At 34.4% G+C, this 25,065-nt stretch overlaps 1 protein-coding gene across 1 annotated transcript in view; it reads left to right on the top strand.

Moving 5' to 3' along the window:
- Nucleotides 1–25,065, top strand: part of LOC148940768 (extracellular matrix organizing protein FRAS1-like) — a 194,938-nt gene that overhangs the window by 133,204 nt on the left and 36,669 nt on the right. Inside the window, exons 7-9 of the mRNA XM_089105070.1 lie at nt 6,448–6,602; nt 16,839–17,366; nt 23,698–23,862. Of these exons, the coding sequence (XP_088961196.1) occupies nt 6,448–6,602; nt 16,839–17,366; nt 23,698–23,862 (848 nt within the window). The remainder of the gene's footprint in view (nt 1–6,447; nt 6,603–16,838; nt 17,367–23,697; nt 23,863–25,065) is intronic.

The raw sequence follows: 25,065 nt of genomic DNA, 5'->3' as shown, positions 1-25,065 counted from the left end.
TCCTAATCTTCCTTGCGATACGCAGCAATGTAGCCAATAAACTAGAAGAGTGTATTGGAAGAAACTTAGACTTTGACTGACTATTGTCAAGTTTAAAATTGTATTGTTACTACTCTTAACTGAAAGTGCGTTTTAAACTAGGCACAACAAAGAGGTATCCAGGATTTTTTTCGGGAGGGGGGGATTTTAACAGCGCATAAAATATTTGTTTTTTGGTGGCTCCAAGGTGTTTACTTACAGCCTGCAACCTTGGTTATTAACTTAAAACTTCACATTTCCTTCTATAAGATAAATTAAAAGTCGATGCAGTTATGAATAATTTCGCTCATATTTTAAGAATCTTAAAATAGGGGAACTCTTTGTTCCTGTTGTATTTACCCTTAGTAATGAATTCGATAATAGGATTTAGGCAACAAGTAGCTATTAACTTAGAGATGGATGTATTTATCCAAATATCAAAATCAGTACAACCGCTATGATGTTACATATAGATGCCATACTGTATGGAGTTAAAAAGATGTCAGATGTTACACTATATCCATTGTAACTTATTGGCAGGGCTTCCACTCTCGAAAACTAAAATTCGGGGACAAGTCTTAAAAATTCGGGGAGTTTTCGGGGACAAGTCTTCAAGATTCGGGGATTTTTCGGGGAAAAACAAAATGGAATTTCGTTGCGAAAATTTGAAAGCCAAAATTGGTTTTAGCATCGTTTTCAGGCTCAAGTAGGGCTTGTATCTGCGTAGTAAATCAAGCCTTTTACAAAATAGGTTTTAGAGCCAGAGCCCGGGATTGGAACCCATAGCTGAAAACACTTATTGCTGATATTGCGGCAAAAACTTCAAAATTGTTTTAAAAAAAAGAAGAAAAATAGTGAATACATGTGAACTATAAGTACGAGCAACAATTTTTATTAAGTCATTAATCTTAGTAATTCATTAATAATATTTAATATTATTATCAGTTTTTTGATAAGTTAACTAAATCGACGAATCAAACCTATAAGTGCGGGGTAGTATCCAATTTCAATAACATCAAGAACAAAACTAAACGTGTAATTTTAAATTTAAATTTAAAAGTGAATGCTGATGAAAGTTAAGACATCATTGGTTTTTCATGCTGCTTCTAAGGACTTAGGTGTTTACTCCCCCCCCCCACCTCCCCAAAAAAATCCTCCCATAGAAAAACGGAAAATACCCCCCCCCCCCCTCACAAAAATATACCCCGCAGAAAATGCTCCCCTGCTGAAAATACTCCCCACGGAAAGTACTCCCGAGGAAAATATCCCCCCCGAAAGATACCCTCGGAAAATACCCACCCCTGTGCGGAAAATACCCCCTCGGAACATACATTTTTTTCATTGTTTGTTTCTACTATGCTTTCCTTTCTTTTGGTTACCTAATAATTACTATATAGTCACCGATTAACCCCCAACCCTCCCACCAACCCTGTGACCATCGATATTCCAAATATAATACTTATTGCAGTCTCATTTTTATATCAGCCCATCTAATGCACTAACATTATTTGGCATTATTAACCAACTGTTCGTGATAAATAAGTCCGAAAATATTTAAAACTTGACAAGAATACAATATGAGCCTAATTGTAAATTTTCAAAATTATTGTAAATTTTCTTATGGATACTATTTTTGGGGTTACTTCCGTTTGAATCCTCTATTCCCCGACCTACTACATAGTCTGCAGCTAAATTTTGCCTCAGTAGAAGGGGGAGGGAGTGCTGTATTTTTTATTGTAAGAAGATTTTATTTAGGGATAGTTCTTAGGAAGAAATAAATTATACCACATTTTCTTTAAACAAAATTTTTATCTCAGAATTAGCTTTCATACAGGGCTTTTAATTGTTAAAGCATTATAAGTTGTAAGGATATACCTTAGATATTTAAACAAATTTACTTGGCTATCCCGAATTTGAGCAGAATATATTTTCCGCAAAACTTCCTTTGCCTAAGTAACAGGTTTGCAAGACCGTAAAAGTTCCTAAAACTGAAGTTTAAAATATTACGTCACTGAAAATATTACACGGGTGAAGGGGCCAGAATAATAATTGTGAGGGGAGTGCTGGGTGAATACGTTTGAGGATAAAGGGTGGTATGACAAATACTATTCTCAGATAAAAAGAAAAGAAATTAAATTTTACACACCGAATGAAACAAAAATTTAAATGGTAAGGATTCCTGGCAAAAAGATCAATTTCTTCAATATATTATGCGTTCAATTATTAAACATTAAACATTAATACAGCATATCCAAAACCGAAAATAGGGAAAGAAAACGAAACTTCAACTTTTGATTCGGTTTTCAAAACAATTCTCTTTCTTTAGAAGTTCAATTTCAAAATCCAGAATCTAACTGAGCGTTCCGTTAAACAACTTCAAGTATAATTCTTGGCTAATTTTGTCGAGAAACTTGACCGCGAATGATGCAAATGTAAGAATCTCATAGAGTTTTGAATACTGAATTCAAAAATATTTAATATAGATAAAAGAAAGTGATAAGTTTGTGAACATATAAAGAACCGTCTATAATTAAATTGAATTGGTCTGGTTCTTATATAAAGTAACACAGGAGACAAACATTAACAAACAAGAGAGCAATGAAAAATTATGGCATGTAAAGTAATGTTTGCTCGGGATAGTCACTAGGGGGTCGAACCGTGGTTGAGTGATTTTCGGGGAAATTTCGGAGATTCGGAGGAAAATAAATTTTTTCGGGGAGACACATAGATTTTTGGGGAAATCCCCGAAAATTCGGGGAAATCCCCGAAAATTTGGGGATAGTGGCCCTGCTTATTGGTGTCTAGGTTTGATTTACTCCGTTTTGTAAAACCTGTTTTATGTAGATATGGGCTCTTGTTCCAACCTCTGCATGCATATTCTTGCTCAAAGTTTTTTCCATTCAGAGGGAGTAGGCCTAAAGTTAAAAATGAATGTGTTATGTGTATTAGCAAACGATCAAAATTCATTAGGATTTGTGCAATTCATCTAAATGCTTACTTGTCCTAAAACTGAAATTCCTCTGAACTAGCCCCTTGGTAGTTGGCTTAATTAATAATCGCTTCTTCCGTGTATATTTACGCTAGAATTCACTTTTGTGACAATTTCGACAGTGAAATATTTAGTACTAAAGCCGACAAAACGTTATTCTCAAATCACTCATGAAACCCCTTCCGGAAGAATTCTATGAAAGAATTATGGTTCATTTAGGTCTATTGATTGTTTTAGGCAAAAGGCAGCAAGATGTTGATAATTAATGCTGAAAAACCAATCCTTCGACGTCGGTCATTTCAAAGTTTACGAGTTTGGTAAACTAATTTACCAAACTTAGAAAAAACAATTTCAGCGAACTAAGACCCATTGCGACCGTGTTGTCCTCACATGATAAATTTCACTTAAAAATCTGCTTAGATCATAAATTTGGTGCTGTCAAAGGCCAATTTTGTTGGAATAAGATCGCGTAGCTAGACCATAGAGATAAGCGAAAAATAGCAAACAGGCGGCTTTATGTAAATGTTATACTCACTCCTGTCATTAATTATTATAAAGCGCACTTTTCTTATTTGCACAAGATTATAATTGCTTTGAATAAAAGCTGGGTTTCATTGTAGTATGAATTAAGATATTAGTGTGCTGTAGGTCTTACAATAAATGGATGTTGTTATAATAACTTTGCACTGAAGATAAATTACTGGTGTTGAGAACTGGACATGATTTTATGCATTATTTTTTGACGGTCTGGAGGGTCTTGGCTATTTAAGTAGTAATTTTAGTGGTTATAAATATTAAAGTGACAGAAAAAAAAAACAAGAAATCCTATAATCTAGAATGTAACGTAGAAATGTAAAGCACAGTGATTCTGGCAGAAGCGCATCAAGGATTTTTGTTCGAGGGGGTTTTACTAATTTTTTTTAGGGGGGGGGGGGGTACATAAAAAACCTCAGAAAACGCATACAAAATTTGTTTACGTCCATTTTTGTTACGTTTTTACGAGTTAAACAAACATTTCGGGGGGGCGGGGGGGTTCAAACCGGGTACCCCCCTGGATACGGCCTAGGATTCTGGTACGTATATTATGGAAATATCTAACCTATGAGATGTTTTTCCAGGTAAAAGTAAGCGTGGAAAAAAAAAATGCAGGTGGGCTTGTGTACAAAATCAAATTTGTGTCTGTTTTTGTCTATCTATTAGCTATTCCTTCCAGGATTTTTCCGCTACAAGCTAGAGAAGTGAAATTTTCTGAACTAGTTATAGAAAGTATACTGAACATACAAATTGGTTGTACGTCTGTTTAATTGTCTAATTATTTAGCTGTCCATTCAGAGAATTTTTAGCTATAAGCTTTAAAAGTGAAAATTTGAGTAAGTTGTTGTAAATAAGTTGTGTAAGTTATATAATTTGTCGAAGTTCTGAAATCTTGAAGAACCACGAAGAAATTATATAAAAAACTTAAACAGAATACAAAATATCTGACAAAGAGTAACCCACATAAGATATACTAACTTATTAACTACAATTTTCTCCTTATTTCGAAGTTAAAGAAAAAAAGAATTTCTTCTAAAATTAGAGAGCGACATTAAAACTTCAGGGGAGCAAAAAAATTATGAACTGGAGGTGGCGCTGCCGCCATGCTCAATCCCTCACTGGTGAAACTCAAGGGGTTGCTGGTGCTTAAAATAAAGCGTTAGATTCGATATTTTCGTTGGGAACATGAAAATACTTCATCTCCTTTTTCCAACAGATAAAAAAACATTTTAGTCACTAATTGAGTATCTGTTTTATCGTTAACAAGTTTTCAGTAAAGCACAAACAATCTTTTTTTCTACTTACTGTTTGAATTTCAGCAAATACCATATAAAATATTTTAAAAAAGAAAACAAAAGATATTATCAGTTGTTTTCCATGCCTCGTAGAGGAACGAGACGTACTAAGTGGCAGTTCGCTCCTTCCATTTGAAACTTTGGCTCCGTCTAAATCCATATCAATAGCCACATAGGCCTCCTTTTAGTAATTAAGCGAGAGCAATTGTCAAATTTTCTTCTTCGAATGTTACCTATTTATTTATGGATCTAAGCCTAAATTAAATCTGCCCTTTGCTTAAGTCAAGCGCTGATTGTCTTTTCCTGAGACGTGATTATAGGTCTTCTAAATAGTTTTTTTTTATGTGCGATACTTGCTTTGTCCTTTTAAAAGCGTCGGGATGTATTATTATTTATTAAGAGAAAAAATTTATTTTTATGTAGTGAAAACATGCAATACGACAGTGTTGGGATGTATCCATTATCAATTGAAAAGTTAACTCCATGACACGACTATGCTAAAGCTAAAACAGGCAAAATATGACAGGCAAAGCATGTTTGAACTAAATTTTTTCATGAATGAGAAATCCAAAATGGATGACAAACCGAATATAAATCGTATAAAATAAATACAATCAATTAGTTGTCCTTCCAGCAGTGTGTTGCAGCTAAACTATTGAACGCAAATGTTTTTGCAAATTATTTTTGAAACCATTAAATGTATATATATATATATATATATATATATATATATATATATATATATATATATATATATATATATATATATATATATATATATATATATATATATATATATATATATATATATATATATATATATATATATATATATATATATATAATATATATATATATATATATATATATATATCAGTTCTTGTGCAAGACAAGGACTTCTTAGTAATTTTTTTCTAGTCATTGACATGTTTCCGCGTTAAAAAAAGCTTATTGCAATTGACGGCGTTCAACAGGTAGTTAAAACCATTGAGTTGCGTTCAGTAGCGCTTATTGAAATCTATAGAATTAATTATTTGGTTATTCTCTGTCACTGTAATTCGTTCTTTTCTGGATAGAATTTTTTGTTGTATTTATCTATCTGGATAAATTAAAAACATTCACGTTAGAGCCTTACTTAAGGGGCTACGAAGGTATCAGATTTGTGTCTCTTAAGTTTTTTTTCATTTCACCGAAAATTTTGGTACTATTAGAACACTGTATTGAGAGGCGTATAGAGAGGGAAAGTTAGACCACTAGACTGTAACCATTTCTTCCAATTTTCAGATTACTTGCGTAAAATTAATTTTGCTGTCCAAACAGTGTTCAATAGAGCACAATAATTGCGCTTATTTAATAACTAATTACAAATAATTAAATAAGGTATATCGAACGGTGGGATCATGTCTCTGTAATAACCGGTTAGAATTAGCTATCTTTCGGTTTGTTGCTGTACCTCAAAAAGCTTATCAAAATTCTACACGAAATGCTTAATAATGATAATAATTAAAATAATAAAAAACAATTAATTGTAATTGGACTTATTTCATAACTTGTAGAGTTTTATTTAGGTCTACAACATTTTGCTGCTAATGTTGTTTTTATTCACTTTAGGAGTACTAAAACGACAAGAGAGCGCATTCTCAGAGTCATCCGTTGTTCTTCGTGAAGGAAGCAGCATTGCATATCAAGATTTTATAGAAGGATTAATAGTTTATGTTCACTCCGGTGGTTCCGAGACCAAACAAGAAGATTCCATGGCATTTAAAGTAAGTTTTAAATCTTAGAAATAACCTCCAGGTGGGGGTACGTGGGATTTAGATTTCCACTTGAATTCTGAAGGATTATTTTGATTTGCACAATAGATCATGTAATCATGTTTTTTTGCGGTGTTCTTTATTATTAAAGCTTCCAACCGTAGTGACTTCAATTTTTTTTTTCATTTTCACAGATTTTACAATGTTATGAGTAGCAGGTGCCAGAAGACATGTTCTCAAGGAGTTTATGTCGGCATATATCATGGTTGCAGCAGTTACTGCCACCTAGTAAAGAGCGAACCACAGCCCATAGTAACCAAAACTTAAAAAACGCGGTTTAAATAAAAATGTGTTTTTTTAGCCAGTCATTGGACTGATCTATTGTGCAGAAATAAGAAAAAAATAAAGCAAAAATCCTAAAACACTTTATTTTTATACTTTAAAAAGTGTCCTTACTCTACCGTCCTTAATCGATTTGCTTTTACTGTGCCAAAGCTCCTATATTGCTTTGTGTTTTCAGTAAAGCGCTAGTTTTCTATAAGCCGACTAACATAGGGAAATAAAATTAGTTGGTTTATTTGTACTAATTTTATTGATATATGTTTGATAGACTTTGAAGCAATAATTTTTATTTGTTCTAAGTTTCAACTTCGCTCTTTACTTGCCTCAGAAATATTTGTTTTTTAAGTTAATTCTCTCAAAGGTGACAAAAGCTAAAAAAATTGGCTATTTCCAGAAAAGTCATACATTTCTGCAGGTATAGCTATTTTGTATATTTGTAGTTTTCCATGAGAATTTCCATGATTCAGTCTAATGCACTTGTCCCCTCTTGTTTTAGAAGGTTCCTCCACTAGCTAGAGCTTTCAGCTCCTAACACTTTTGGCCTTCGAAAAAGTAAATATATAAATTGAATGGTATCCTAAAGAACTATATTAAAGACACGACCTCTAGCAGAAACCTTTACGCAAAAGCATCTGATCTAGAACCACTTAACCGACAAAATACTTAGATGGCTGAAATACGCATTGGCCTTGCCAAAAACCCTGACAGTCCTGGGGGTTTTCTAACTTAGAAGAAAATAACAGAAATAGAACTATTCCCCGCCAGGTGCTTAATTTTGTCCAAATCCTTGGGGGGAGCAAAGTAGGAGCCAAGTTTCCCGAGTCAATTGAAAATGAAAAATGAGCCATATAGTACCGTAAAGGCAAAGGTATACTGAAGAAAACTGATCTGTTTATGTGGGTGATTGAATTTTGTAGGCCTACATTAGTTTTGAAAAGATTTCTGAAGACACTAAATTTCATCTGGGGGGGGGACTGGTTTATGGGGGTGCCTGCTTAATAGAAAATTACTCCCCTGTTCCCCATATGATAGGTTATGGTGACAATCACTTAAATGGGGGCTGAATATATTAAACAATGTAAGTAAGGTTTTTTCCTTGTGTTGACTAATAGCAATGATGAGCTATTATTAATAATCCTTACTTTTGTAATGTATGGCTCTTATTCTTTTGAAGAATTCACTAAAAAAACTTTCCGAAAAGGAAGTTTTCAAAGAAAAGCAAAGAGCGATATCACACTTAAGACCTATAACAATTCCAACTCAATACGACCAGAAATTGCTTTTAAAGAATAGATCAAACCCAAAACAAACAGAAACTAAAATAAATGATAATTTCAAACATAAAGATAACAGATACTGATATAGATGAATAAATAAATCTTAAAACGAGTAAAAATGAAATTGAATGTTCAAGAGAAACTTAAAACGAACAAAAGGTACTTCAAGCAGGAGTTCGTCTACTTCCCCCTTCCCCTCACCTAACCGTAAAAGCTCTGTGGCCTATTGCGTCATTTGCGGTTTGTTGAAAACTAATTGTATTTTGTAGAGTATGCTTTGTTTTTCAAAAATTCGACGACAAATGAAAGAATAAATCGTTATAATAATCAAGATGACTGGAAATAATTAATGGAAATAAACTGAACGCCAAAATGACGAGGCCTGCGAACCCTCAACTGGAGGATTTGAGCCACCCCCCCCCCCCGCGTCTTGAATGAGGAGAGAAATCAGTCTTTTTGTATGGCAAGCATCTATCTAATTATTTAGTTCTTTTTTTTATGTCCAGACAAGCAGGCTACCGAAAGGTCACAGAGAGATGTCTCTCTACGTACATCTTACAAGTTTGTCCAAATAACTCCATCGTACACAATATGACACCTTTCGAAGTGGAAAGATTGGGAAGCATAATAAGGGTACCGTTGACAAAAAGAAACAAATAAAAATATAGAAAAATGGGTAAAACATTATTTAATGTACTCAATATCTATATTATTTTTTTAATAAGAAATTATCTAAGGGTAACATTTCAATCTGCATGGTTGAAAATCTTTAACCAGGGATTTACAAAGCTCTCTCTTCTATACTCATCCCGTCTCTTAATAACAAAAAATCATATCGACTTCTTTAGTCTCATCGCCTAAATTAAAAGAAGATTTTTTTGTAAGGTTTATTTTGTATGTTTCAAAAAAATAAAGACGACCAAAAGTTAATTCGAAAAAAGTAGTGCTTTTCTTACGGAAGTGAAGAGCTAAGCTGAAGCTTAAAACTAACAAAAATAATTGCTTGGCAGATTATGCAGGGTAAATCTGTAGAAGTAGTTTAATAAACTGACCCATATTTTCCAGTCTCTTTAGAGTCCTGAAACTAGCGTCTTACTGAAAACTGTTCATGCTTTAGTTATTTTTAGGATTATCATTGTGTAGTAAAAGTTATCGATGTAGTGGTCGGTGAAAGACTACTAAGAGACTTGTAAATTAGTCTTTTATTTTTTGCATCCTAAGAGAGCATTCTGTTTCTTAGATTCGTTATGTTTTTTACATACGAATCTAATTGATATTGGTACGTGATTACGTATCTAATTGATACGTGATATTGGAAAATATCACGTATCAGTTTATTTAAGCCAGTTTTCTAGATAAGTTTTGCGTAATCTGTGAAACGATACTTTTAGCTCGTTTTAAGTATCAACTTCGCTTTTTACTTCCGTAATAAAAAAGGTTTTTATTTGTTTTTTATTTAATGGCTGGAAAAAACAGCTAAAGCCTTCGACAATATTTGCGATGCCCAAACCCGAAAACGCACATGTTTTTTGTGCTTTTTTTCTTGTGCTTCTTCTGTTGTAACATTTCTTTGCTGATAAAATAGCGTAATCTATCCTAATGCAGTGACAACTCCGAGTGCATCATTTGAGGCAAAAATCAAATGTTTATAGTTTTCACAGTATGATTTTATTTTTAATTCGCCAAGTATGTTAAAAAATTTAACATAACACATTTACACATTTAACATAATACATTTACATAACATAGATATTGAAATATATCTACTGAAACAGAGTTACGGTTCAAGATGCTATTGAGTTTGAGTTTTTCTGAATAATTTTTCTATATTCTGAGAGTAGGGCCGTATCCAGGGAGGTCAAGAAGATTGACCCCCCCACTCCGAAATCTTTGCCTGGCTCGTAAAAACATAACAAAAGTGCATATAAACAAATCTTTTATGTGTTTTTTAAAGTTTTGTAGTGTAACCTCCCCCCCAGGCCGTACCCAGAGGAGGGGGGGGCTAGGGGGTTTGAACCCTCCCCCCCGAAATGTTTGTTTGCCTCGTACAAAAATCACAAACATGGATATAAACAAATTTTGTATGCGTTTTTGAGTTTTTTTGTGTAAACCCCCCCTTCCCCGAAAAAATCCTGGGTATGGCCTTTCCCCCCCCCCCCAACCGAACAAAAATTATAGGTGTACCCTTTTCTGACAGTAAGATAATGCTTGTATCAGCTTTTTTCTGTGAGTCTGTTTTATTTTGCACAGCTACATCCGTTTATGGGTCTTCTATTTAGCCAAGTCAAAGGCTTAAATCGTAAAATTGGCAAAACAATCTTCTTTTATTTAACTATTTCTTTTAATACCAGAAAAGGAAATCGTAACGAATTTAACGCTCCATCCATAACCCTATCTGAACATCATTTTGACACTTAAAAGGCTCTCAATAATTCAACTAAGACATCCTTATGAACTGTTGAACACATCGCCATATATTTAATGCTAGTTATATTTTTCCTCCTGCTTTGAAAATATTAAAATAGTTTGACTGAAAAACCGACGTCAAAATGGATTTGTAATGGTCTTCAAAGGGTTGGGACATTATAATATAGCTTAGCCCAAATTTACTACTTTTTGCAAGATTTAGCAAATCTCATACGCTTCGTATAAGGTATTGGTAGCTATTATGAAAAGTGACCTGTCACGATTGAATTGTAAATATGACATCCACAAAAAATATATTGAGGATAAGTACCGCTAATTTATAACCAGAACACATAAGAAACGAGGATTGTTTATTCCTTTTTTTTAGAGAGAGAGTGAGAGGAAGGAGGAGAAAGCGAGAAAAGAATAGAGAGAGAAAGAGAGAGAGAGAAAGAGATAGAGAGAGAGAGAGAGAGAGAGAGAGAGAGAGAGAGAGAGAGAGAGAGAGAGAGAGGTATTAATCTCTAAGACTTCAAGTCTGAGGTCTCACAGTAGAGATGGTTCTGAAGCAGTGTAAACTTTAAGAAGACGTCATTGCTGTAACCTTAAAATGCCACTGGAAAGTTGATTCCAGAACAATGACTATTTTTGAAGTTACACTAATAGAAGAAAGCAATTACGAAAAAAAATTGTTGAGAGTTTTGGAAAAGAGCTTGAATTACCCCCTTCCCCCTTAAAATTGAGGCAGACCAAAATAAAATATTAAAACTGTCTTTGTCAAAAATCCTTCAACGGAGGTTCTCATCCCCCTCTCCAATCTTAATAATATAAGACAATCGTGTTTAAGCTAGGGTAGCGCTGATGTGTAGACTTTTTTTCTCCAGCACTAGCACTGCATTATTAAAACTTGACAAAAATCAAAACCCAGTAGTGTGCATTTAAGGTCTCCTCCTCCATCCTGTCCCCGTTGGGGTATCTGAAACTGTCAAAAAGATAACTACTCCTTAACTTTTAGCTAATGTAAAATGAACGTATGTAAGTAAAACGAAAAATGTTTTATTTGAAGAAAAATACAATGAAAAGGGATTTTTATAAATCCCTTTATAAAAGTGACGATGGCTGAGATACATTGTTCCATAACACTTAAACTTCAGGCTGCAAAAATATGAACAAACAGTTACATGGTATTTTGGCACCACTGTCATTAAAAAAAGGTTATTAAAACAAAATGATGTTAGGAAAGGAACCTCACCATGCTGCAATACCCGGAATTGCTTTTTTTCAATTTATAAGCACTTTACACCTATTAAAATTTTTTGCATCGAAGCAAAAAGGAATGCATTTTTCACGGTATCAATTCCGTTTAACAAACGTCCACAAAACCGATTTGTCTATCTTCTGACATGTTTGAAATTAATATTTTGCCTATTTGTATGCATGAACACTGATTTCAATACAATTCGTTACTTCTTATCACCATTTTTGGTTACCACTCTACCTTCTTTGCTTTTCCCATTGATATTCGCTTTGAGATGCAAACTATTGTAGAAATTCATTGAGAAATCAAGTTTTGTTTCTTTTCTGTTTCTTTTGTCTAAGTTCACGGTTATTTAACACTCAACTATTCTGTAGCCGAGTCCATCAAGTAAAAAAACAAATAGCAATAATTGCTGGTGTTTGATATTATCAACTAGTGGGAAAAGTCTGGGATTTTTTCGGTGTCTTTTATGTGCTCGAGTATAATAAGAAATGAGTTTTATAAGGCTATATTTTAGCAAGAGTTATGGTTATCATCTAAAATGTAGAAAAGTCCAATGAAGGAAATTGTTGGACTTCCTATAATCATATAGATCAAAACAAACTCATATTATGCTTTAAAATTAGACTTGTGGGTCTTAAATAAGTTCTGCTTACATTATAACACGAAAAAGGAATTTTTAAGTTAAGAACAACATCTCAAAATCCAAAGTACCCCTCAATTAATTTCAAATTATGAGAGAAAAATCACAAATTTCGAGATTCTTTCAAAAGCTTCCTGATTCCTGCAAAACAAATGGCTCCATTTTATTTAATATATTCTTAATATATATTGTGCAGAATTTCAAGTTTCTTATTCTTCCTTATTCAAGCAGCCTTAGATAACGCCCCTGTACTTGAACCCACCATACTCAAATGACTAAACCTCCATACTATACCCTTAAAAAGTATTTCTTGGGTATAATCATCATGTAAATAGAGGGATAGAATATCTTTAGCGGGCATGTATTAGATGTAAGATAGGCAAAGTAGAAGCCAACAACAATATTTTGTCATCCCTATTTGGCATAAAATAGCCTATCTTGCTTGTCTTAATGACCATGCCTTCAGATACATATTGCTGTTTTCAGACTGCTTCTTATATCAGACTTTTGCATGTTGTTTTACTTAGACAGATATTGAGTCAGCTGTGCGAGTTGAGACAAAATTTGGATTACCTTTAGACATAAATTTTGCTGTCTAAATGTAATGATATAATAAACATTTATTTGCATAGATTTCAGGGGCGTAATTTGCTATGGGGCAAGAGGGCAACTTACCCTCCAGACCTCCGTTGCATCATTTTCACTTAATTGAGGAAAATTGGCTGCAACTCTGCCCCCTCCCCCCATGCCCTGGATTTTGATAAAAATTACGCCACTGCTTGATTTCAGATAGTTTTATTTTATTTGACTGTAAAGGATAAACAACAAGTAGAACAATAGGGAAATTGTTTATATAATACAGTGGAACGCAACTTCAAACGAATATTTTGACCCTATATCCAAGGGCCGCCCTCAGCAAAAAAAATGAAGAAAAAACAAATAATTTAAAAGGAACTCACATTAAAATTCAATCGTTAAAACTAAAAAAAAAAAAAAAAATCAAAACAGCCCTAGCATCATTACTTCAAGGAAGTTCAACCAGACCAGGACTGGTACATCAAGCGAAGTAAAAAAAGACAGTTCATTCAAATTGAATAAGAAACATTTACAGACAAGCTCTTAAAGCTAATCTTGCCTTTTTGGTAGCCAGCCTAGAAGGTCTATCCGTAACAGGTTGAGTGGAATTGATGAACGATTGAACGGTTTTAACGATTGAATTATAATGTGAGCTCTTTTAGATTTGTTTTGCTGAGGACGGCCCTTGGATATAGGGTCGAAATATTCATTTAAGGTTGGCATCCCACTGTCTTATATAAAAAATTCCCTGACTTTTCTACTTGTTGTTTATGATGGAAAGGCAGTGTGGTCTTCGTCGCTATTTACTGTAAAGGATACTTTCAAACGATTCATTATTTATACAAATGGAAACAACTTCCTTTGTGCAGTTTTCATATTGAAATTGTTTGTTGAATAATTGAATTTCCTATACCCCTTATCCAACTTTGTAGCATTAATCATTTCCTTGAATAAATTTCTATGAATAAGAATTGGAGTTGTTTTAATCGGAAAGTAAGAGCATAGACTCCTGTTCGTATCTGTACAGTTTTATTTTATTCTGATTTCTCTCTAATTTCAGCAGAGATATTATTCAAAATATTTGGGTTTGGCTTTATCTTTTTGAACTGTTTTGCCAATTCTTTACATTTGAAAATGGTACATAAGTCACAGTCACAGAAATGCTGTAGCTAGGCAGTTGATCAAAAGCCTACCATACTCTCTTGTTTAGCCAATCCTAGCGGGTGACGTAATGAATACATGTGATTGCTCTAAACGTAAACACAACTTTAATTGGTTTTCCGTATTTAAACTAATAGATTCCACATATTTGAAAGCAGCATTAAAAGCAGATTATTTTTATGTAAGTTAGGTTAGGTTCCATCTGGGACCCAGTTTGGGCTGTAAATTAATTCCTAAAAATCTCATTTACATAGGTTTCCAACTTTCTAAGATTTTGTCATCCGGCGAGATTTGATACAAAACCGATTTCTGCTGCCAAGTTTTTATCTATAATTTTGTTTCATGTATCAAATTTATAGTGAGGCTGGGGTAATTTCAAAAGTGTAATGTGTTTTTTTTTGCCAACTATAGGCTTATATTTCACCTCCCACAAAGAAAGCAAAGTCTATCAATGGGTCCAATGCACTTTTTGTATTATCTTGTTTCACTTCTAATATTTTTAGAGGTTTCTATTTTTCTCCAAAATCCGTTGTATAGTTTTTGGTCGTGTCAAAAAAATAGTAGGAAATTACAGCTTTGGACGTCGAAGTTTTTTTACCATGTGTCTTAGATATTTAATGTAAGTCATCCTTGTAAAAATTTAATTAAAAAACACATTTTTTTTCAACTAAAAGTAAGGAGTAACATTAAAACTTAAGAAGAGCAGAAATTATTCCGTTATATGAAAGAGACTGTCCACTCCTCAATACCTCGCTCTTTACACAAAATTAAAAAACAAGTTTTTTAAACTGAAAGTTAGGAGCGACATTAAAACTTAAAACGAATTTTTTCTAGGGGAGCATGCCCCCCCCCCCCCATATACGTAATAATTCCTGTTTGTTTTAAGTTTGAATCTTGCCCCTTACTTCCAGTTGATTTTAGCTGCCCTCTAATCTTTTTGGTCACTTAAAGAGGGTACTATCACTTTAAATTTCCATTTGAATGAGCCCTCTCCCGATATTTTAGGACCATTGATTTGACACGATCACCCCTGGAAAAAAACAAAACAAAAAAGCAAACAAATAAACACGCATCCGTGATCTTTCCTATGGCAAATAATACTAAATTCCACTGCACATGGGAGCTTGAAACCTCTACAGTAGGGTTCTCTGATACGCTGAATATGATGGCGTGCTTTTTATTCAGATTGCTTGGCTCTTAGGCGGTATTTCCCCCTTTTTTGAAAATAAGGCAAACTTTCTCAGGTTCATAACTTTCGATGAGTAAATTAAACTTAATGTTTCTTATATATTTGGAATCAGCATAAAAAGCCAATTCTTTTAATGTGTCTATCGTTATCAAAATTCAGTTTTTTAGAGTGTTGGTTACTATTGAGCCGCTTGGTTACAACTCTACATGTAAGAGTTGGAAAAGGGGTTAGAGTTGGAGGAAACAGAAAAAGAGAAATTATTTTCCTGTAATTCCTACTGTGTTTCCACTTTTCTTTTGAAACAAACTGTGAAGCTTCGACGATTGTAGGTAGAAAACCGGTAGATTGCTCTCAGCCTGAAAGTCGTCTATTGATTTTCTATTGAAAATAGTTCCGGTATCTTTTTTTTCTTGGGAGATGGATTGGGAATTCAGTAGACCACCTCAAAAATCGGTGAAAGTAGAAACATTGATTCTTAGTACTAAATATGTTTTAATTTTATTGGTCTACGTCTGTGATGTATTTTCGTAAGTGAGCTATATTGTTCCAAATTTATGTTGAGTAACTTATGTCTCTTGAATTACTGTAGCCTAATGACAATTGAAAAATAGTCAGTTTGTTTCTAGTGATGTTCCGATACAAATACCGTATATTCGACTGAATAATTAGGATATGTAGCATAGTTACTGTTCAAAGCAGGTTCAAAAGCAGGAATAAATGTTCTAAAAGAGAAAAATATTCCTTTCTATGTTTTAGGTAAAAAGAAGTAGAAAAAAGAAGTTAAAGGTCTTTCCTAAGACGAATGGATGTATCTTAAGATTCATGAATTTTGAAGGAAAGCAAAAAAAAGGATGATAATCTGTAAAAACTACAATAGACAGAGCCAAAAAGTTTAGCGTGCATTGCACACAATATTATTTGATAGTCTTAAGGTACTAAAATAGGTTTTGTCCCATTAATGAATACTCTCCGTTATATCCATGGATTAAATACACCTCTCGAACAGTGGCGTAATTTGGTCAAAAGCCTGGGGGGGGGGGGCAAAGTTGGAGCCAATTTTGCCAAGTCTAGTGAACATGACACTGAAAACTGAGAAATAAGCTATATTGTACCATAAAGGCAAAAATATACTAAAGAAAACTGACCTGTTACCGTGGATGTTTGAATTATGCAGGCTTCTCTTAGTTTTGACATGAATTTTGAGGAAACCAAATTTCACCTGCGACGGGGGGGGGGCAAACGGGGTCTGGGTGAAAATTTGGGTATGGGGGCAATTGTCTCCCCGCCCCATAGCAAATTAAGCCCCTGCTTTTGAAGTATAACTGGTGGCCCACAGGGTAAATCTTAACAACTTTTTGATTTATCTTTTAAATATCTTACCTTGGTTCATTTTCAGGTGTCTGATGGGGATTTTTCTAGTCATGCGCAACTACAAGTACTTATTGGCAAGGTAAACACGGATCTACCCGCAGTAAAGGTCAATAAAGGTCTGCTTCTTCCAATCGGAACTCATCTTGTTGTTTCCAATTTAACACTTCTGGCAGAGAGTACCAGCCTCGATGATTGTCTTTACACCGTTACCCAAATTTCTTCGAATTTGATTTTGGAAAAATCACAAAGCAGCAGGTGGAATCCGATCTATGAAATGGGGGAATTTAATCAGAGTGACATAAATGCCGGAAGAATCCGGCTTTCTGTCTTAAAAACTGACAGTTTTATGGAGTTTTTCTTTTTTGAAGTCAAAGATGCAAGAGACGCAGTTCTGTCTGATCAAAGTTTTGTTGTTGAAGTCATTTTGAATGAAGCGCCTATGGTGATGAAAAATAGAAAAGTGTCTTTGAAGTTGAACGAGGATGAGCGACTCTCAGAAGACCATTTATTTGCAACTGATTCTGAATCTGAGTCTGATGAGCTTATTTATGAGGTAGGCTATGTTAGATTCGAATGATTTGATGAAAATGTCTCTGAAGCTATTTAAAATTGATGATTGATTATAACCAGCCCTATTTTTATCATTCATAAAGAAACAGGTTCTTAAATTTTTAAGAGTAGAACTTCCAATTTACTAATGTCGATCAAAATTGGTGAACAATAAAATTCTTTCAACCAATACAAGGTGCTAGTCGTCGTAGAGGCTACAAGGTCTGTAAAGGGGAAGGGGAGATATAGATACCATATTAAACACCAACTCGTAAATAGTAAGTAAAAGCTGATAAAGAGAGCAAGAGGCAACAGTTTCCGCGGTTTATCTGAATTTATTCTATTCCCTCAGCAAAAACTAGACAGGTTCCAGTAGAAATTAAACCATTAGTAATAATAATGGGAAAAACTTATAAAAATAACAAACGATAAATCTTATTAAACCGAAAACTTTTTAGAAGTCATTTGAAGCATTTGAAGGTGTCAAACGAGTGGCATCTTGGAGCCGAATCAGAAAAAGTAATGTTTCTCCAAACTAAGGGTTAAGACGAGATTTTACTGTTAAGGATTCAATCAGTAAAACAAACGACAGAATCTGAAGGAGGCAAGCTATGGCTGTGGGAACGAGAAAATGTAGCACGAGATAGATGACAAAAATATAAGGAATTTTCATTTCTAACTGCGAAAATTAAGTCATTTACGTAAATTAGAAGTAGTAATGGCCCTAGAATTGACCTTTGAGGGAGGTGACGGTCAACTTTTGAGAGTGAACAGAAAAGCGTATAATCAGAATTTTTTCTACCGGACATGCACGACAACGAAGCGCGCTACCTCTTGTGCCAAAATGAGAAAGATTGGATAAAACAATACAATGGGTTATCCAATCAAAAGTGTTACGAAAAACCAGGAACAAAGCAGCAAGAATCAAAAGAGCAGAAATACACAAGCAGGCTCAGTTGAATGACTTGTTCAAAAACCAAATTGAAAATCATGATAACAATCGTTATAAGCTGGAAATTTTATAAGACGAGGAAGCATTGCCTTCTCAAAAATTTGGTTAAACACGGACAAAAGATATATGATAGTTAGCTAGATCACTTCATGGCCCAACGTGTTACAGTAAGACAATTTTTGATAATGATAATCGACTTTTGATAATGGTTGTGTTGGTCTTTCATCTGGTTAAATGTCGTTGCTCCATCTTCTGCCTACGATGAAATCAGGATTTTTTGCATTTTTATATTTTTATTTGCTTCTTCTCATTCAACATCAGAAATATTTTCTGTTATGAATAAGCCATTTCATGCCTGGTTACATAGAAACAGTGTCTAACTTTATATATTAATAATAGTCTAAACACGTCTGCATTGTATTTGCTGACGCTTTAATGTCTTACTAGGAGCTTTTGAATTTTTTGCTTCGGAAAACGTTTGAAATTTTAAGTTTTTCAGATTCGAGGTTGCGTTTTTGGATATATTTTGTTCCAGTAAAAATCGGAATTATACCCTACTCTGTGCAATGATTCAAAGGATAGTCAGGATAAGCCTTTTTTATATGAAGCTTATAAACTGTCAAGAAACTGGCCTTATGCGTTTATATTTAACATCAGTATTACGTTTAATGATACACAGTTTCGTAGTTAGTGTATCTATGATGACATTGGTACGATAAAAAACATAACATAGTACTTGCATGTGGATTTACGCACAGATATCGAAATGCTTACCGTCACGAATGTTTCGTAGAATAAAGGGTTATGAGAACTTCAATTGATTAGCATTAGATATGTTGTTTTCTTGACAAAGATGACGAAAGCTGATAGTAAACTCCTTTATAACTTTGATCTATGACTATTGACTAGCATTCAATAAGGGTTTGACTGCTTAAAACAGACTAGTATAAGAGCAATCAAGAACCGCGTATAGGAGGGGTGTCGGATTTGAACCCCTTCACGAAATTTTTGTCTAACTCATGAAAATGTGAAAAACGCCTAGGCCTATAAATACATTTCTTATCCATTTTGTAAAGTTTTTTTTGTGTAAACCCCGTTGAAAAAAAACCTACCCCCGTATAAAAATGCCGGATGCACCCCTGAGAACGAGCCTGATCGTAAAAAATGGCGCGGGTACACAAGAAGGTGGGGGAATAGACATTTTCCTCTTCCTGAATTGCATAGAAGCTCAAATTTTGTAATTATATAGGGAAACCCTATTTTTATGGCAAGAAAATATTTCTCTATCATTTGCACCTCCCTCTGTGTGTACTTTCTACCTCCTGGAACAGAGTCTGCGAGTGTCCTTAAAAGATGTTGCTAGCTGGCGCACAAGTAGATCGCGTATGTCTTTTGTCTACCTACATGTTCTATAAATTATCTTTTGTCGGTTTTAACTTGAAAAAAAAGCGTAGGATTACCGGAGTACTTGAGCAATACTGATGAGAATTGCCCAATTTTAGAACATATTTAGCATTTTTTGTTTCTCAAGAATAAGGCTCGTACACAATATCATAGGGCTCAAATGGCTTTCTTGAGGCAAAGATGGTGGAGAGGGGGCTGCTTATCTAAGCAAAATTTTAGACTAAAGGTCAGTAGTGATAATGAACTATTAGGGTAAATTTTTAAGCACCATATAAAAATTAAATCAGAAGTCAGCAAAAGAACAAAAGAAAAAAGTAGATTATTTCTCATCTTGCGCTCAGATATCTATCGTCGGAACTTTAGCTACGGCTGTTGAATCTATTATACCATTTTCATCAGTTGTACCTTTAGAAAAAGCGTAGGACTACCAAAAAAAGCTCAGATATCTAACACCACAACTTGGATGCAGCTAGTGAATCTGTTATTCCCTTTTCAAAATCCATTAGTGCTTTTCATATCTTGCTTCCTTTTTACCATTGTTTGGAAGGATTGAAAAGAGTGAACACGAACCCTTTAGTAAAAGAATATGTATTAATGAGATATCGAATTTCAAACAAGCGAAAAATGTCAAAAAATTCACCTTTTGAAAACGAATGGTAGGAATACAAAGTAACATCGATCTTCGTTAAAACATATTTATGGTTTTAGCCCCAGCTATGGGGCTAAAACCCAGCCCAGCTTAATTACGAAAAAAGGCTCCTCCTCAATACCCCACTCTTAACGCTAAAGTTTTTAAGCACTATTAAAAAAGCTCCTTATTCTAACTAAAAGGTCCTTGTGTTTCAGGAATTGTTCTTTAAGAATTCGAACAAAAAGTCTAACTTTAGCGGAATAATTTCTTTTCGTTTTAAGTTTTAATGTTGCTCCTTACTTTCATTTGAAAAAACTTGTTTTTTTCTGTTTAATTTCAGATCGTTTCAAATAATGCCGGGAAACCCCCCCCCCCCCCTCCATGGAAATTCCCAACCCACGAAAAATGCATCCATGGAAAGTTCTATCGCTTAAAATGCTCCCCTGGGAAATTACTTCCGGACAACTCTATCCTCGCTGCAAATTCCCCCCAGAAAATTTCCCGTGGACGATTCTGCCTGAAAAATTCTCCTTGGCACACTGTCATTTGAAAAAACACTCGTTTTTCATTTACTTTCTGATCATTTTTATATTCATTCCGGAACCTCCTATATTGAAGTTGTTTCCCTGACCCCTCCTCCACTCCAATGGAAAGTTTCTCCCGTGAAAATTTCTCTAGGGAGAATTTCTCCTGGTGATAATTCCCCAGGGAGAATTTTTCCCGCGGAAAACCCCCATACACGGAAAATTCCCCCAGGGAGTTCCAACCCTGCTGGAAATTTTCCCCTAGAAAGCTCACCCCCAGCAACCTCCCTCCCAACAGAAAATTTTCCTTGCAGAAATCCTCCTTCTGGAAAAAAATTGCAAAATTCCAGATTTTTACAGATGTGAGCTTGGAACCTCTAAAACACGGTTCTCTGAGACGCTGAATCTGATGGTTCGATTTTCAATAAGATTCCATGACTTTTTGAAGATGTTTCCCCCTTTTCGAAAATAAGGCAAACTTTTTAGGCTCTTATCTTTTGATGGGTAACATTGAACTTAATGAATTATATATAATTGGAATCAGCATAAAAAACTAATTCTGTTGATGTATCTATTTTTATTAAAAATTCGTTTTTTGGAGTTGCGGATACTATTGGGCAAGAGTCACTCCGTACTTACAGTTCGTTACTTAAAGTTACTTAAAGTCATTCCGTTATTTAAAGTACTCCCTTGCTTAAACGAGTTGTTATTGAAGGGGGAGGGATATATTCCTTTTAGTATTTATGTAAAATTTATAATCACTTTCGTAAGACGTAGTTTGAATTGTTAAGCTGAGCCTGGATCTCGGATTAATTGTTTTTGGATAATTTTCATTATTCAAACTTCAGCCTACATTCTACCAATGATAATCACACGCTAGTGCTTTTTGAAAATAAAATAAGGGCGACAATAGCAGTCATAATCGCCAAGAACTAAGCAAAGCACATCATTGAAGGAAAATCACGCCGCATATTGAACAAAACAACTACGCAGAAATACGACGCCTTTAGCTTCCGACACCACGAAGCTTTTATGAAATTCCGTATCATTTCTTGTATTTTCCACATACTTTGCCCCTTCCCGAAACAAAATTTTGGTTACCTGGCAACTCCAAGCCAATTATAGCATACCCTTTTGAAAATTTTAATTATCATATCACAAATGTTTGGGCTTATCAAAGACTTTTCAATCTTCTTGGTATTTCTCTGCGTGAGAGAAAAATTTACCCCCTGCAAAATAGTTTTTAAAATTAAGATATTAAAACTCGACCCTCATTCATCCGGAAAGAAATGGTAGGAAGCATGCAAACCTATGAAATATATTAACTTCAACCTTTTTGATCTTTCTCATGAATAGCGTACCCAAAATATTAATCGCTAGTTGAAATGGCTGATCTTAACGAAATACTTAGTATGCAAGATTGAGAATACAGTAATGCGTTTATGGCAAAAACAATTTAACAGAACCTACTCAAAATGTAGAATAACATACCTTGAAGTATTCATTGTTTTGTTCAGCAAGCAAGTAAAAAATAACACCCATATAACTATAGGTAACTGTTCAAGCTGTAATTTGACATTTAAAGTTGCTATAGATTATCGTATTGGCGTTGCCATTTTTTTTTTTTTTTTTTTTTTTAGAGCCATTGCGGTTGACACAGGTTCTCTGGTATGAACACTGGCAAAAATTTCTCTTGCAGTTTCAAGTTGCACCAGTAACTTTGTCTTTTACCAAAATTTTAAATGGGAACATTTCTATTTCATTGGTTCTCACTAGATCTTCCTAGTCTCATTTGAATAATATAGGTTACCTATTCGAGGGGGGGGGGTTGAAGGGCATGGGGTTGGAAGACAAATCTTCCTTGAAACGGATATTATGTTTGGCACACTAAGGGTGAAAGGTTCAGACTGAAAAAATTCAGCCCCCCCCGTTTTGCGTACAAGTCCAGTGGACATTGTACGTCATGAGTCAACCCAAAAATCTTAATCATCCCTTAGTTCTATGACTATCTACCTTAGTTCTGCCCTAGGATGGATGGATGGATAATAGACTATCTATCAACAAGTGAAAATGAAAAGACACACACAAGACTGTTTAAGACACATAACAGGACCGCACACACTAGGGACCGTTCGGTCAACAAGCTAGTCAGCCTCCAGTCGGTTTGGGCGAGAGTTGATTCGCCCAAACCAAGAGTAGCCAAGAGTAGATGACCAACATTACCCACATTGGATGCAAATCTGTTTAAACAAATATGGTCGAGTTATAATCTCAAAATTGTGACTAGGACTTGAACATGCAAGCTTTACTAATCCTCAACTGTTAGGGGATATCTTCTTCATGTGTTCCTGGCAATGGGACCCTTGTTAAATTTACAGTATTTTGAAAAATTAAGAATTTAATAAACTATTTGGTTTACGTATTCAAGCACTGATTGGCCTCTACAATTTTTAGAACCCCCAGCCAATGAGTTTTCAGCCAGCTACTTCAGTACTGACTTAGAAAATACCGACGAAATGTTTTGCATATCATTACAAAATCTTGGCTCCCACACAAGTATGTAAAAGACAGACACCAACAAAATTTTAGCATTTATATTTAGCATTGTATTTTTTTAAAGCCTTTTCACCACCGCTTTAATCTGTTAATCACTCTATCCCTCCTTCTTCTCTGTTTCTCCTCCACTATTTCTTTATTTTTTCCTTTTCCTAAATATTGTCTGGCTAGCCTATTCCTGAAAAAGCATGACCAAAACTTAAGCTTAAATAAACAATTAAACTTGCGGAAATATTCTTCTAGTTTACTGTCTGATTTTTTTTTCTAGGTTAAGGAAATTCCAGCCAATTTGAGAATATCACACGTAGACTATCCTGACCTAGATGTGTTCCAGTGGTCACAATCAGACATCAGTCAGAAGAAAATCTTATTCAGAGCTGTTTCTTACGGGCAGGACCTTCTTAAACTCTCACTAACAGACGGATTTAATCAGGTAATACGACCTAATTTCTTAAAAAAAAACCTATAGGCCTGTCACTTATTTTTAAAAGTTGAGTGACCAAGGATCAATTCGGAAAAAGTAACGTAGTGAACGCTTGATCTGTAACGGAGCCAATTATACGGAATTGGCTGCAACTCTGAATTCTAGACTTAATTTTGTGAATTCAAGACTGTATTTTCTACACTTAAGGAGCATGATCAATGAGTATTATTGTAAAAATACTAAAAGAGTGCAAATAATATATACGTGTTTATAATAGGGTATTAATAATAGTATAATATATATGTTTTTCCTAGTTTTGTGGCTTTTTTGCACATTAACTTGTCCACAAAAATTTCAGCTAGCACAGAGGATTTATATGGAACTAAAAAGTACTGTTTACAATGTGCAAGTCTTGTTTTAGTGCTCATTGTCCTTTTCCAAGTCTGGTTCCTATGAATTTGAGATTAGATTTGTTGCTTTCTTGCTATAAGCTCATTAACTTGTCCATAAGATTTTGGGCAAGTTTGTTTGATTAAGACACAAGTAGGCGGTACCGTTTGTGATATAAAACTCTTATAATTTTAAGTTTCTATTAACCTTCTTGTATGCCACGTCAAGAACATGTCTGTAAAGACTGATTAAGCTAGGGATTATATAACCTTATTTAGAAATAGCTGATAAACTGAACAATTTGTGTTAGAAGGTTTCTTATTTGTGCTGTAAAAGAAATTTGCTTTGTGTAAAGAGGCAAAAGGGCTGACAGAGAAATCTTAAAAAAGTTCCCAATAAAACATCTATTTTACATTAATTTAGCTAAAAGTTTGATGATTCCACGAAAAAACAGTCTTTACAGAGTTGAAGACATGGGCACCCATAGGGGGGGGGCAAGGGGGTGCTAGCCCCCCCACTGGCTGAATGACGGTGTCATGTATTTGTATTGATTTAAAAACTTTCCACAGAATAAGTTTTCAAAGAAAAGTAAAGAGCTCTGTTAAGCCAAAAATGGGCAGAAATAAAGTTAAATAATCTTCCGAGCGTAAAACAACCACAAATTACTGTCAACAATTAAATGAAACTCAAAACGAACAGATATTATAATAAATAGCCGAGTCAAACTCAAAACGAGCAAAAATTAACATTACTAGGGCTGACAACCCCCATGCCTTCTCAAGACCAGAAAATAACTTAGGCTTTACTGAAAAAAAATGACCG

The sequence above is a fragment of the Artemia sp. Qi Xiang Cuo genome, chromosome 19 (genome assembly GCF_049724085.1).
Source record: "Artemia sp. Qi Xiang Cuo chromosome 19, ASM4972408v1, whole genome shotgun sequence".
NCBI classification, from domain to species: Eukaryota; Metazoa; Arthropoda; class Branchiopoda; order Anostraca; family Artemiidae; genus Artemia; species Artemia sp. Qi Xiang Cuo.
Note: the sequence above shows the minus strand (reverse complement) of the source record. Positions and strands in the feature narration are given on the sequence as shown.